Source organism: Hemitrygon akajei, unplaced genomic scaffold, assembly GCF_048418815.1.
Source record: "Hemitrygon akajei unplaced genomic scaffold, sHemAka1.3 Scf000041, whole genome shotgun sequence".
Lineage (NCBI taxonomy): Eukaryota > Metazoa > Chordata > Chondrichthyes > Myliobatiformes > Dasyatidae > Hemitrygon > Hemitrygon akajei.
Genome location: NW_027331927.1, coordinates 8,401,361 through 8,417,411, shown reverse-complemented (window position 1 = coordinate 8,417,411; position 16,051 = coordinate 8,401,361). Strand labels below are relative to the sequence as shown.

The 16,051-nt window shown below is 45.0% G+C and overlaps 1 protein-coding gene across 4 annotated transcripts in view; it reads left to right on the top strand.

Annotated features, from left to right (window-relative positions):
* Nucleotides 1-16,051, top strand: part of LOC140720296 (NACHT, LRR and PYD domains-containing protein 3-like) — a 91,063-nt gene that overhangs the window by 14,295 nt on the left and 60,717 nt on the right. For 2 of the 4 annotated variants that reach the window (XM_073035162.1, XM_073035159.1), the window contains exons 1-3: nt 884-1,000; nt 7,700-7,867; nt 14,910-15,006. In XM_073035162.1, coding sequence (XP_072891263.1) covers nt 14,997-15,006 — 10 coding nt within the window. In that variant the 5' untranslated portion in view covers nt 884-1,000; nt 7,700-7,867; nt 14,910-14,996. Of the gene's footprint in view, nt 1-883; nt 1,001-7,699; nt 7,868-14,909; nt 15,007-16,051 lie in introns of those variants that run through there. The other 2 variants (XM_073035161.1, XM_073035160.1) reach the window with 2 other exon arrangements.

The following is a 16,051-nucleotide window of genomic DNA, read 5'->3' as shown; positions in this document are numbered from 1 at the left end:
CTCCCTGACCTGCATTCAGAGACACAAAACAGTCCTTCCCGGTGAGGCAACACTTCACTGCGAATCTACTGCTGGGGTCATCTATTGTGTCCTGTGCTCCCGATGCGGCCTTCTTTACATTGGTGAGTCCCACCATCAATTGGGAAACCGTTTTGTCCAGCATCTCTGTATCATCTGCCGCAAGGGGGACTTTGCAGTGGCCGGACATTTTAGTTCTGATTCCCATTCCGACGTTTCGATCAACGGCCTCCTCTTGTGCCAAGATGAGATCCCCTCAGGCTGGAGGAGCAACACCTTATTGATCGTCTTCGCATAAAACAGAGGCCGGCAGATGTGTGGAGACGGAAGGGATCGAGGGAATGTGGATCAGACTGAAACATGTGGCTGAGATGGGAGAGTAGCCGCCATCTTGTTGATGGTTAGAGGGGCTGAATGGCCTCCTGCTGTTTTTGACTTGGTGTTTCAGTGTTCCTGTCCAGTGAGGCCGGAGGAATGTGAATAGAAAAAAGTGTTTATAAACATAGAAGCGATTTCAGTGAAGCCTGCACAATTCCTTTTCGGGTTAGGGTTAGGGTGGGAATTGTATGTCGGACCGGGATGGGAATCGAACCCTTAACTCTGAGAACCGGGAGATGGAGCCATGGGGACGGGGGAGATTCTTAGGGAAAAATAAAAATGGAGCTGGTGTAAATATGGAATAATGTGGGGAATGCGGCAGGTAGGTCGGGCAGCGTGTGAGGGGCGAGGATCAGAGTCACCGGTTTCTCGCTCCCATTTCAAACGCAGATCTGCAGCATCTGTGGTTTCCCTTCCGAGGCCCCGCCCCCGCTCTCACAGTCTCCGGATGGGCGGGGGTTTTCTTTCCGTTCTCTGTTGAAGCTGATCGTCTGTGGGGAGCCGGTGGAAGGATCTCGCTGCTCTCCAGCAAATTGATGATGTTCTCATCGGTCAGTATTGAGGCCGGTCACTGGGGTTGAACGCAAGTGAAAATTTCCCATCGGTGAGTACTGAAGCCGATCCCGGGGGCGGGGAACCTCATGTGGGGCACAGAGTCCCGTCAACTTCCTCGAACTGGCGGCCTCGTCCCGCTTCCTGGACACAACCTGTCTTGGTCGGTCCGGGTTATGGGACCATCACACCGAACCGCCTGAGATGAGCCGCCGCTCAGCCCCTGGTGTTCTGGTCCCAGGAGCGGGATGAGGTGGTGATGCCGAGACTGAACCCACCCATTAAGATGTACCTGGTGAACTTTACCTCCATCACCCGGCCCGGTACCGGATCCAAATTTCACCCGGATCGACGCCTGGGGTCGATAATTGTTTTATATTTTTGCAGCACACTGGAAGCGGCCGTTCGGCCCGTTGTGTTCTTGCAGACTCGAGGGTTAAACAGAGTAATCGCATTCTCGGGAGACTCCTCCACGTGTATGAGTAGCTTCATCTTTCCCCGTTCAGACAGGATAGTGAGATCCAAATCTCTCACGTCCTCTCGGGGGATTTGGAAGTTTATTTCCATCTTCTTTCCATTGCTACGACTTGCCAAAATGCTGAAAGTGTTTCCCGATATCTGGCCCTATTAATGCGAGAATTAAGTCTTGTTCATTTATCTGGGTTTCTCGGAAATGTGTACACTCCCTCCGGAATTTCCAAAGGAGCAACCCAGGCTGTCTAATATTCCCACACGATTGAAATGGGGAATCTTTGTTTTGTTTTCCTTGTACAGAGGTTGAGTGAAAATCGTGTCTCCGGTATTCTCCACACAGATCAATACATTGCAGCAGTACATTGAGGTAAAACAAATCATTCTGGATACAGAGAAAGTGCGGTGCAGGTAGATATGTGGTGCAAGGTCACATCGATTTAGACTGTGAGGTCAGGAGTCCACTCATCACGCTGTTCGCTTCTAACAGCAGAATGGACACCGTCCTTGAGCCCGGTGGTGTGTTTCTGTTTTATTTTTTCTTTGCCCCGATGAGAGGGTGAGAAGTGAGAATGTTCAGGGTTGTGGGGATCTTTCATTATGTTGGCTGTTTTACCGAGTCAGTGGGAAGTGTAGACAGACTCCATGGTGGGGAGGTTGGTTTCTATGATGTACTCAGCTGTGTCCACAGTTCTCCGCTATTTCATTCAGTTACAGGAAGAGCAGTAGCCGTATGAAGATGTGAAGTATCGGGATGGGATATTTTCTGCGGTGCATTGATACAGCCTGTAGAGTGGAAAAGGACATGTACTGAAGTTCTTATTGTTTGTTCTGGTTTTGTTATATTAGAATCTGTTATCTACTAGTGTGTACTATTATTTCAGGATCTGTATTACTGGACCACCATCAGAGAGTGCACTTGATTCCTTCTCCCACCTGGTTCCATCTGCTTATTCCCTGCCCATCTTGTTCAATCTCTGTCCAGGCTGCATGCTACCACCTCAAAGATATATATAAACCATCTTGTTCAATCTCTGTCCAGGCTGCATGCTACCACCTCAAAGATATATATATATATAAACCATCTTGTTCAACCTCTGTCCAGTCTGTATGCCCCCACCTCAATGATATATATCAAACATCTTGTTCAACCTCTGTCCAGTCTGTATGCCCCCACCTCAATGATATATATCAAACATCTTGTTCAACAATTCAGACTGTATCCCATTGCCACAATGATATCTTTAAGCAATCTTTCTTCTAAACTTTGTCCTCATTGTGAAGTTTTGTTTTGCCCCTTTTCCAGGGTTGTGCTTTTTTTTTGATAACTAGAAATACCACAGGTTTAATTGAATACAGCACGTGGCAGGGAAAAAGCAGCCATTTCAATTTTAGTTTCACCGTTACAAAATGGCTGCAGTGTTAATCTTTGTCATAATGGAACACATAGCATCTGATGTTAAGCTTGTTATTTCCCTTTTCGGTTATTTTCGGTGAGCCACTTCCTCTGTTTCCAGGGTAACGGCCCGTCAGAGCTGCAGCAAGTGTTGCAGTTTTTATCGCTCTGTGGTCACCGCCTCTCAGTGTAGAGACAGTGGCCTCGGGAGCAAATGTAACAGAGTGATAGTGGGAGGAAAGGATGCTGTCAGCATTGACTGTGTGGGATGTGTTACACCAGGGTCAGAATGAACTCAGATTTAACAGAGTGGTTAGGGTGGGGTGGCGTTTACAGTTCAGGGTGGCAATCAGTTGCTATCTGTGCATTAAAATGAAGAGGGAGAAATACTACAGTTGCAGGAAATTTAAAGTAAGGAGGAGAAAATACTGGAAACGCTCAGCAGATCGGCAGCATCTTGGACAGTCTCGGTTCTGGAACTGGGTCTTCCACCATTTGTCCTTTCAGAGATGTAGTCTGATGTACTGAGCTCCCAGCATTTTCTACTTTATAACTTTACATTTTGTTCCTGCTACGCTGCAGGAAACATGGCAGCCAGCTGTGCAGGGCAAGATCCCACACAGCAGGAAGTTTGTGATCAAATGTGCTCGGTTTAGCTGCTGGGATCAGGCTGAAGTGTATCCGCATCCTCTATGCAGACCGGGGAAACAGCTTGAGTACCCGCCCCGACAGAGGGTCATTAGGTTCCAACTCCACCTTAGTTTGTGAATCGGACATGGCAGGAACACCACAGAAAATTGCCGGCACCAAGGTGTCTTTGTATGGGTGATAATATTGGGCTGGTGACTCTGAGAAAATGGAACTGGCAGTGTACGGGCTACAGTCCAGGTTGGTAATTCGACAGCTGGGATCGGAATTTTCTCAGTCTGCAGTGAAGCTGAAATCCCGGGCGTTTGGGCATTGGTTATGGGGACATCACCGTCTACACTGTCCAATAGGATATCATATCTGTCAAGTATTTTGGAGATTATTTAAGAATGAACTAGGGCGTTAGGTGAAGTTGGGCAGTGATGTTCATCTGAACTTTTTTAAAGTCTGTAACAAGGTTCTGCATCGCAGCTGATCGGGAAGGTTGGGTCACGTGGGATTCACAGGGAGCTGGCGAGGTGGATTCACACCGGTCTCGAGAACAAGAAGGAGAGGGGGATGAATGTAGATGGTTCTAGCGAATGGAGGCCTGTGACGAGTGGGATGTGAGTGTCAGTGTTGAGACCTCTGTAACTTATTATTCATGCCATTGATTTGTATATGAACGTACATGGCTACACAGAGTATTATGTACCGTTGTGTTCACCCTACTGTAGTAAATATATTATCAAGCTGGAGAGGGTGCAGAAGAGATTGCTGAAGATGTTGCCTGGACTAGAGGGCCGAGTCATAGGAAGCTTTTGGCCGAGCTGGATCTTCATTGCAGAGGAGAATGAGGGTGACATTATAGGAGTTCATGAAATCAAGAGGGAATATAGATAATGTGGTTGGTCGTGATATTTTACCCAGGTTTCAAGATTCAAGATTGTTTAATGTCATTCCAGTAACAAGTGTAAAGGAGAACAAAATAATTGTTACTCAGGACAGAAGAAAAAACCAAAATGATGGAGACCACAATAATAAACAAAACACTATACATGAAGTATGATAGTTTAAAACGATTGATTGTCTGTCCATAAAGTGATGTTAATCACAGGGGTGTCTGGACATGAGAGACTGGCATTGATTCTTCTTCTGCATGTGCCTTGCGCGTTACACGCTTGGGCGATCATGGCTCTCCACATCCACTGATCCCTCACAGCGTCAATGATATCCTGCACACTTAGATCTGTTAGTTCTTTCACAGTGTCCATATATTTTCTTCTTTGTCTTCCTTTTCCGCATTTCCCAGGCATACGGCCTTACAATGTAAGGCATTCCGTTTTTCCCTTTCTGATGACATGATCCAGGAATTTAAGATTCATCTCATTTAATGTTGTCATTAAAGATCTTTTTTTATGGGCCCGCTGGAGTACTGTCTCATTAGTTAACTATCTCTATGTGATATTTTCAGCATTCTTCTAAAAAAAACACATTTCTGTTGCTTCTAAGTTTCTTTGGAGTTCTAGTGTTACAGTCCACGTTTCGGAAGCAAGATTGACCAGATGTAGCATTTTAGTAGCCTGAGCCTTGTTGTCATAGAAATATGTCTGTTGGTAAAAATGGGTTTCATTATTTGGAAGTTGGTTTTGGCAATGGCATTTCTTCTTTTTATTTCTACTTTACTTCTAGCATCTTGTGATATAAAGCTACCAAGGTATTTAAAGCTGGTCTTTTGTTCAACCTCTTGGTTACCGATGGACAATTGGCAGTTGGGAGTATGCTGCTCTTTTTATATTACCATATATACATTTTTTTTAACCGTTGATGGTTAGACCAAAATCTGTACTTGTTTGTATCCTTTGTCTAGGAGGATTTGTAGGTCTTCTGCAGCACTTGCTATTAGGGTGGTATCATCTGCGTATCTTATATTGTTGATGTAAACTCCTCCAATTTTTATCCCATCTAGGTCTTCTGTTTCTCTGAGTATCATTTCAGTATAGATATGAAATAATTTCGGTGAGGCAACGCATCTCTCTCTAACTCCCCTTTGAATTTTAGTCCAACTGCTTATGTTATCATCATTTTTACCGCCACTGTTTGATTCCAATATAAATTTTGAAGCCGTTATTGGTCCCTTCTGTCAATGTTTAGTTAAGTGAGAGCTTGAAATAATTTTCCATGTTGCACTTTGTCAAATGCTTTAGTGAAATCAATAAAACATAAAAAGAGATCATTTTGATATTCAATTGCACTGCTAAGAGTGTTGTAAAGCAGGAACTACCATGAGACTTACTAAATGCACCGCAAAAGGGTAAAAACAACCACTGGAATTTTAGTACCACCATTACAAAATGCCTGAATGTTCTGTTCATCTTTGTCACAATGAAACCGAGAACGTGTCACACTGAGTTTGTTATTTCCCCGCTCGGTTATCTTTGCGAGCCTCTTCCTCCGTCACCAGGGCAACAGCTCACCAGAGCTGCAGAGAGTGTTGAACATGTTTATCGCTCTCTGGTTGCTGACTCTCAGCGGGGAGAGAGTGGCCTCAGATACGAGGATGCTTTGAGCATTTACTGTGCGGGATCGAATGAAGAAGATTGTAGGGAATGTTTTTGTGCGATTCTGTTCTGGGTGTCAAACATCTTGCAGTCAGTCAATCATTTCTGCATCAAAAGAACAAAATGAAATCTCCTGCACTGAGTTTCCAGTGCTATATTATCAATTTTATATTTAAAACATTTTGTTCCTGTTTCACGACGAGGAAAGTGGCTGCTAATTGACCTGGGCTGCACTGCACTCAACAATAAAATAATGAACAACTGTGTTCAATGTAACTGTGGGAACAAGCTAGAATGTATCAGCACCCTCTTTGTGATCCAAGACCCATGTTTTACAGCTAATCCCCGTCTAGAAAGGGGATCACCAGGCTCCAGTTCTGCCCTGCTTTGGTGTGGGAGTGTAAGTTTTTGAACTGTGATTAGCTGAGACACTGCCGCATATTACTGGCAGCAAAGAGCATTGGGAGAGTTGGTGCTTGAGAAGTAATCTTGGGATGGGGGCTCCAGGAAGATGGAATTTGCATTGTTTGTGCTTTGGTCTACGTTGGTGCTTTTACAGAAGCAGATATCTCCGGTGTCTGGATATTGGTAGCGTGAATCTTTCAATGTGAGATGTGTGAATACCCAGTGTGAGATGTGGAAAAGATGTGCCAGGCTCTCAGTGTGGGCTGTGACCCTCTGAGGTTGGATCCTGGGTTACCACACATGTCTTGACCCAGATAAAATGAATCAGGGGATCAAGTTGTCCGGGTTTATGTGACGTTGAGCGAGTATTTCTGTTCTGTGCTCACATGTTTGGTTTTGTGTTTGCACCAGTAGAAATAGACCGGGGTTTCAGAATTCAATTCACATTTGGACATTCCCCCTCACTGTCACCTGTCTATCTGCCAGTGGGAGTCAAACAGAAACTCAAGATGCTGAAAAGTAAATCAACCCCGCCCATAAAATCTAGAGTTGGTGGAGGGGGGCAGTTAGGACGGGAGTGATTATTTACACCAACCGAATAACAACAAGCCCGGATGCAGTGGAAATGGAGAGGGTGTCTGGATTAGACGGAGAGTCTGGGATCTGAGAGTGCAGCCTCAGAATAAAGAAGCATCACTTTAAAATTGAGATGAGAGACATTACTTCAGCCAAGGGTTGTTTGATCTGTGGAATTTGTCACCACAAACAGTGATGGAGGAGATCGCTGGGTATATTCATGTTCTGGGTTGCCAAATAGGTTGAGTGTTATAACAGGGAAGCGAGAATACGGTGTTGGAAAATAATCCTCCATGATTGATTATGGAGCAGACTGGAATGACCGAATCACTTAATTCTACTCCTATATATTGTGACTTGTATCTTATTCCATGACTGAACGATGACTTCCTTGTATCCCATCACAAACAATAGGAAATCTTCAGATGCTGGAAGTCCAAGCAACACACACACAAAATGCTGGACTAACTGAGCAGGCCGGGCAGCATCTATGGAAGAGGGTAGCGTCGACATACAGAAGCTGCCTGGCCTGATGAGTTTCTCCAGCATTTTGTGTGTGTTCCTTTGTATCCCATGTCAGGATTTGTAAGGTGTGAGGGACAGTTACAGATTTCTTCACTCGGATCATGACATACGCGTTCAAAATTTAAATGTCAGGTTAATGCTTTGTTCTCGTTTGTTTTAGTAACATACTTCATTATCTCTCTGGTTAAAGTTAGACCTGCGGTGAGAGATTTATTGGAAGAGAAGTCCACGACTGGAAGCAAATCCCAAATGCAGACGAGGGAACAGCAACAATGAACCAGCCCGACGACGGAGAGCACCAATTCGAGAGAACCCTTCTGACTCGGAGTTTCCATTGATTCAGTCAGGAGAAAGTTTGGTGAGTCTCATTTTCTCAAACACTGGTCCTTTAGACATTACATTTCTGTACCAAGGAAGGCAGGAAATAGCCGGAGTGAGACTGAATAAGCGTAGAAATACCAGTTATGCCAGTTGCAATCATTCCAGATCTGCTAATGTGCTGTCAGCATCAGCTCCGTGAAGCCACGCACATTCCTCATATTGTTTGCTCATTTGAAACTCTTATCAGTTCTGATGTTTCCTTGCTTGTCTGTGTTAGGTCACAATAATCTCAAAATGCATTGAGAATTTCCTCCCTTTATAAGAGGCCGCAGTTTTTTCCTGCTCCAGTGATTGCAGAAATGTGGAATTACCGTGAACTACAGCAACATGTCATTGACTCCTCTGTCTATAGCAAGCTGCAATGATATACTTGCCCTCGAGTATATCGTCGTGCAAGCCTCTGCTAAGAGCAAACCCTCTTGAAGCCAAATGTCCCGGCACCACATTTCATTCAGTCCAAACTAGCAAATGTCAAACAATAATTTACATTTACATACCCCGTCGTCAGCAAACACTTTTCTTCTAACAAATAGTCAGAACCTATGAATCTGTGAATAAGCATAAATAGGTTTTGCAATGTTCCCATTTGACCCTGTACCATGGGTTATATCTGTCCTTGAGATGAACAAGTGCTCTTGCAGCCAGGATTGCTGGAGCTGCCGGAATCGGTTTAAACTCAATCATTTCGGGATGGGAAGCAGCGTGTTGGGTCAGATGATGAAGCTGTTGATATTAAGATATATCCAATGTTCAGAGAGACTGTGAGAGGTTTGGCTGTGGACTGGCTGTGTGCTGTGAAAAGCAGCAACAGTTTCCGCACCCCCCCCACACACTCCCCCTCTCACCTTCCTATTTTTTGCTGGTGTTAATCGCGGGAGTTAGGAACTCTTTCTACTCACTGAACAGTGAAATTAAAGCCTGTGATTCCATTCAAAGCCCAGTTTCTTTATAAAGAGTGGGGTTGAAGTGTTATCGAGATGAACATGGGGGAATGCGTAACGGAAGTTTAAATCAGATCATCAGCAGTTTTGGAGGGCCGAGTGGTCTCCTTATGCATTTGTTGTGTTAATTAGAAAAGTTCTGACAGTTCAATTAGTGTAAGACAATGTAACTTCAGCATATTAATTATATTGTGGAACTGGAAAGAAACACTGCATTGATTAACAATATACATTGAGATTTGTACGTTAATGTTGGACGCCAGCGGGTTGCAGATCGACCATGACTCATTCGGTGATCTGGCCAGCGCGGTACGGGACCGAAGGATGCGCTCCCCGTTCCCTGTTACGCTACCGCGCACTCCCGCTTACCGCCTGTGCGTGCCCTCTCACGGAGCTTCGTCACACTAACACTCCCGGGCTGACGTTGAGACGATTTAAGCGGGCTGCACGTGCCCGGTATGTCTCGTGAAGTGACGTGAGATTTACTTGCCTCTCATTGGAGATTTCAAATACCTAATTAGTATACCAACCAATGGGGATATGAGCTTCGTCATTTGTCATTCAGGAGTTGCCTCCGTAGACCCCACCACGTGTTTCCTACCTGACTGCTGGGAAAGATCCAACAAGCTTGTTTTTGAATGTCATTTTTCTTCGCCAAGGAGTTGGCGGAGCCGTAAGGGTGACACATTGAAGTGGGAGAATAGGGGGTTTCTCTTCTCAGAAGTGGCGAGGACGAAGAAGGCTTCAGTATATCTGTTGCAGACACTGGTAAAGTGTTGCCCTGCAAGTGCGGTGTGGGGAAGGAAGTGATTTTGAGAGCAAGTCACGATCATACTATGGGACACAATGGGAACCGATGGCTGCCATTTTTTTAATGTCTGGCTTTTAAAAAAAGGAGTAAACTGACTCACCTTAGGCCAGCAGGCTGTCCCAGTGGCTGTTGTGGGGACAGAATCAGGATCAGACTTTATTCGCCAAGTACCTATGCACATACAAGGAATTTACTTCCGGCAGATGTTGTCTCTCTGCTCAAAACAATACTAATGATAAATATAAATGAAAATATAGATTATACATACAGGTAGTGCAATCCAAGTAATAGTTAGCCGACAGTTAACCGGCAGTTAACTGTTCAGCAAAGTGACCGCAGTAGGAAAAAAACTTCTCCAATGCCTATTAGTCTTAGCCTGGAGCGATCTGAAGCGCCTACCAGACGGAAGCAGATCAAACAGCCCGTGCGCAGGATGGGAGGAGTCCTTTATGATGTTCCCCGCCCTCTTCTTCAACCTGGAAGAGTACAGGTCCACAATAGAGCGCAGGGAGGCGCCAATGATGCGCTCGGCAGTCCTCACTGTGCGCTGTAGTCTGGTTCTATCCTGCTTGGTGGCGGCTCCAAACCACACAATGATGGAGGGGCACAGGACAGACTCAATGACTGCAGTGTAGAACTGCAGCAGCAATTCCTGAGGCAGACCGTATTTCCTCAAGAGCCGCAGGAAATACATCCGCTGCTGGGCCTTCTTCAGGATGGAGCTGATGTTCTGCTCCCACTTCAGATCCTGAGAGATGGTGGTTCCCAGGAACCTGAAGATGCTTGGAGTATGGTTGCTCCCTGCTTGCATTAGCAATTTATCTGAGGAATAATTTGAGCGGCACCATCCGTGGCCGGAGGTCACTAGGTCAGAGCGTTTGGCTGTCCGGTTCTTTCACTGTGACACCCCGAACTCCACATCAACTCCATCCAAACCACCCAGGGCGAACTTTAATGACCAACAAACCATAATTGCTCTCAGTGATCAGCGATCTGAATGATTCAGTCGCTTTTAGAGGAAGGGATACCTAGAATTGACATTGTGGAAGTGTTTAGTTTCCCAGGTGCCAAGACTGTGGACGAGAGGTGTTCTGTTACCTGATGCAATCTGTGTTTTCCCTCCTGACAATTCCAGTTAACATCAATAAAACTGCTGTTTATGAAAATCCTAAACAGCAAGACTCTACCCTGACTGCAGCCACTCCATCCCAAAGCAGACCACCCTGCACAGTCCTCCCCTCTGATGACGCATTGCTCATTGCGCATGCTCGCATTCCCGGAAGGGCGGTGTTTTCCTTTCCATTCTTTGTTGAATAGGTTTCGGGGTCGGAAAAAGTCCCCCGGGCGGGGAGCCGGGGGATGGGTCACTGACTGCGGGGTGAAGACATAACTTTCCCATCGGTGAGTATTGAGACCAGTCCCGAGTGAGGAGGTCTGATGCTGGGCAGTGAGACCCGTTATCTCAATCGAACTGGCGGCCTTCGCCCCGCTTCCTGGACGGAAACTGCCGGGGTCAGTCCGGGTTGTGGGACCTGCACCCCAAACCGCCTTGGATGAGCTAACGCTCAGCCCCTGTTATTCTGCTCCTCGGGAGGGGTGAGGATGAGGCGGTGATGCTGGGAACACACCCATCTTTCGCCCGTTTGGACAAGGCAGTGAGATCTACATCTGTCATGTCCTTTCGTTGCAAGTGGGGAATGTGTTTCTCCTGACTCCATTCCACTCTTCCAACCTGCCGAAATGCAGCCTGTGTTTCTGGGTATATTACCCATTTGTGTGAGAATTTGGTCTTTTCTATTTTTCTGAGCTACTCAAAAATATGTACACTTTTATTAAACCTCCCTCCAGAATTTCCAGTTTATCTGATATTCCCACACAATTAAAATGAGGATCTGGCTTATGGCCACGGGAGACACTCCACCAGTCACAGGATCCTGTGTCCCCCTCTCATTTTACCGCAGATCTGCAGCATCTGCAGGTTTCATTTCAGCCCCGCCACCCCCTGCTCTGATGGTGCAACAATCACTGCGCATGCTCACTGTTCCTGGATGGGCGGCAGTTTCCTTTCCATTTTGTGTTGGGATTGTCTGCGGGGTCGGGATTGGGAGAGGACCCTCGCCCCTGGGGCAGTGAACTGGGGGAACATCACCAGCACAGGCTGAATTAAATGCAGCGTGAGGCAGGGTAAAAGGAGCCAATACAACTTCAATTTCATTATTATGGACTGTTGCCGCGTTACTCTTATTCATAATGAAACTCGCAGTACATGATGTAGAGCTTTGTTATTTGCTTTTTCGGTTATCTTCGGTGAGCAATTACTCAGTAACAGCCCAAGAAGGAGTGCTGCCTGTTTTTTTCTTTAATTCTCTTATCACTGCCCCTCAGTGAAGAGACAAGTAACTTCAGGAGGAGATGTAACAAATTGACAGTGAGGTGCGGAGGTATTGGGGATGGATGTTGTCAACATTGATGTATTGGAATAAAGAGAAAACTAGTGAATATGGGCATTGCATTTCAGCAAAATCTGTTCAGGACATCACAAGCATTGTGAAATCAGTCAATGTTTGTTCATTGTTTAAGATAAAAAAAAGAGAAATTACTGAAATTCTGGGAGATCTCCAGCCTCCCAGATAACCACATCTGCACCAGGTGCACCAAGCAGCAAATCCTCAGAGAATGAGTTGAGGAACTGGAGCTGCAGCTCGATGTCATTTGCCTCATACGGGACGCTGAGGAAGTTCAAAGTAAAAATTATCAGAGTACTTTTAAAACCACCATCCCCTCAAAACTATTCAGCAAACTCCAAGACCTGACCTCAATACATCCTTGTGCAATTTGATCCTGGATTTCCTCACTTATAGACCCCACTCAGTTCAGATTGGCAAACACATCTCCTTCACAATCTCCATCAGCACAGGAGCACCACAGGGATGTGTATTTAGCTCCCTGTTCTACTCGCTTTACACCTGTGACTGTGTGGCTAAGTACAGCTCCACCACCATAACTTTTTAAAAGTTATTATTAATGCTTTTTGAGATAGTGATTTAGATGCATATCATATTTTTTACTGAGTTAAGTACTGTATGTAATTAGTTTTGCTACAACAAGTGTATGGGACATTGGAAAAAAGTTGAATTTCCCCATGGGGATGAATAACGTATCTATCTATCTATTTATCTATATATGCTTGCTGATGATACCTTTGTTGTGGACTCTGTCAAAAGGGGTGGTGAATCAGCATACAGGGGGGAGACTGAAAACTTGGCTGAGTGGTGTAATAACAACAACCTCTCACTCAATATCAATACGACCAAAAAACTGAATGTAGAATTCAGGAGCGGGAAGCCCGAGGTCCCTGAGCCAGTACTCATTGGAGAATCAGTGTTGGAGGGGGTCAGTAACTTTAATTTTTTGGGTTTCACTCTCAGAGGTTCTGTCCCGGACCCATAATATAAATATAATTATGAAGAAAGTACAACAGCGCCTCTACTTCCTCCAGAGACTGTGGATATACGGTATGACATCAAAAACCTTGGCAAACCTCCATAGATGTGTGGTGGATAGTCTATTGATTGGCTGCATTATGGACTGGTCAAGAAGTACCAATGGCTTTGAACAGAAAATCCTGTAGAAGGTATTGGATTTGGTCCAGCATGTCACGGGTAAATCTCTCCCAACCATTCAGCACATCTGCATGAAATGTTGTTGTAGAAAAGCAGCATCCATCATCAAATATCCTCAACGCCCAGGCGATGCACTTTTATCTCTTCTGCCATCAGGTAGAAGGTACAGGTGCCTCAGGACGCGCAACACCAGGCTCCAGAACAGTTATAATTTTACAAACATTTGGTTGTGAATGTACAAGACTTGACCAGTAAGTTCGCAGATTGCACAAAATTAATAGATGGCGTTCACAGTGAAGATTATCGTAGCTTGTAGGGGATCTAAATGGGCAGAGGAGTGGTAAATAGATTGCAAAGCCAACCCGAGCAGCAATGTTTTCATGTAGAGGCTGGTCAATATGTGGAGGGACCTGCCAGAGGAAGTGGACGAGGCAGGCACAATTGTATAATTCCAGAAACAGTTTGAATATTGTTACGTACCCGTGACACGTGACAGTGGTGTACATGTCGCGTGACAGGTGTTGAAGCTATAGTGGACTTGAGGTAATGGTCTTGTGATGGTGGAGTGACGTCATTTCCCTGCCAGTAGAGGTCATGTGACAGGTTTTTTTTACAGGGTATAAAAGGAGGACCCCTCCCTGTGAGGAGGAACAGTTCGTGGCTGGATTTGCCATGCTGACTTCATGCCACTGCGTGATTTAGTATTATGACGCAGTTTAGTTGAAAATTGGAGTTTTATCTAATGCCTAAAGTTTAAAAGGTCATTGCCAGCAGTTCCTTTATAATACTGCTAGTTGAGAATCAGTGGAGAGTGAAGATCGGAGTTCGGGAATTAAAAGATCGACGAGAGTCTATTTCGACGGTGAAACGGGTTCGACCTTGTTTGATCCTCATTCGGAAGGAATTCGTTGACTGTACCCATGTTAATCCCTGTGAATAGCAGAAAGGATTGAGAGCAGTTTTGTAAAGAAAAGGTCAGTGCCCTTAAGCCATTTCATTCTTCCTAAATTCTTTGTGGGAAAAGTTCGATTTGGAACTGAAGCAAGACGACGTGAAAGAGAATTTAAATCGTTTAAAAAGTCTCTCCCTTAAATGGACTGTAAGCATTTTGAACTTTTGCAATACTACTTTGAAGAACGGTTTTTGCAACATCGCTTTAAGAACTGTTTAAGCTTCATTGCTTTAAGAACTGTTTAAGCTGCCGCACAGCAGCTGATTTCCGGTTAAGTTAGTGATTTGTTTACTTTTGTGGGTTTGTTTTTCAGTGTTTTAATAAACGTTTTATTTGTTATCAAAACCCTGCCTCACTCATATATTTATTGTTGCTGAGTCCGTAACAATATGTAGATGGAAAGAAGAGGCCAGTAGGGAAATAAACCCATCACAGGGAATTGCGACCATCTCGATGAGCACTGTGGTCAGCATTGTCCCATTGGGCTGAAAGGCCTGTATCTGTGCTCTGTGATTCTATCGGTAGACGCACCGGGCAGATGTATAGACATGGTGTGGTAGTTGATATTAACAGGGAATGTTCTGTCCCTAAGCCAACGGATGCTGTGATACAGGGGATGGCGATACTGTTATATTTGCAAAGTACTGTAATCGTACTCTCTCTGACTCACAGTCTGCTTGTTTGTAATTCAGGGCATCAGCAGCAGGTGGAGCTGTCTTGCACCGGGATCGGAATGTAAACAAGAAGACGACAATCAACAATCGTCAGTCACAATCAAAATGGATAGAGGTATGATCATTGGGATCTTTATAATTAAACTTCTGTCCGGTTGGCGCACACTAGTACAGATGAAGAAACTTATTAACTGGGCACAGAAAATTTTCATCAAGCTGGGCCATTGATCCCACTGGTAAAGCGGCCTTGAGTCATTGATCGATCTAACAGTTCCAGCTCAGGGACCTGACACCGGTGATGGTCGAATCACTCCGCTCACCATGCAAAGCTTCACCTGAGTGAAAGGAACAGGGTCTCCTGAATCAGGTGGCTGTGAGTGAAACACAGTAATGCAACAGCGGGCTTGTGGGTTATGTAAAAGTCCAGGGTCAGTTTCTGCTTCACCTCTTGACTGGCCCTGATGTGTAAGATATCTCTCAAGTTTCATTTATAAAATTCAGAACCGGAAAGCAGGAGCATTCCCAGGAATTCAGAGATTGCATGATAACAGAGCATTTCAGGTTTTGGAAGGGCAGCTATCAACTCTCTCCTGGTTTTCTCGGCTGCTGCGGAAAGAAGATGAGGAGAGTTTCCGAAATCTGTTTTCTATAGCCGAGCCGAGAACGTTGCCGGAGTTGGGAATGGTTGAAGAACAGAAGACAGCTCATTGTAGATAAATGTGCGGTCTGCTTGGGTGTTTTAATACCCTAATCCATGTCTGGGCTGTGGACAAATAGTGAAAGTGAGTTCTCAATATTTCCCTATCTGCTGCCTGGATTTAAAAATTCCCGGGATCTTTGACGGGAATCCTGTTATAACCAATGACCAATTGTCCCTGTCTCCTGTAGGAATTGTGATTGTGTCAACTCGGTGAGTCCAGGTGGAATGAAACAGAGATTTCAGCCTGGGAACATGTCCTTTGGCCCAGCTAATTCATGCTGATCTAAATGTCTTTTGAGCTTGCTCACTTTTGCCACAGCTTTTCCCAAATTCCCTTTATGGACTTCTTCTATCCTTTTTGCCTGCACACATCCTCTCAACTTTGTAATTTTATTTCTGTTTACAGCCTCCTCTGACTGCAAGTAATTTATACGCAACACCCACCACGTGAAAAAATGCC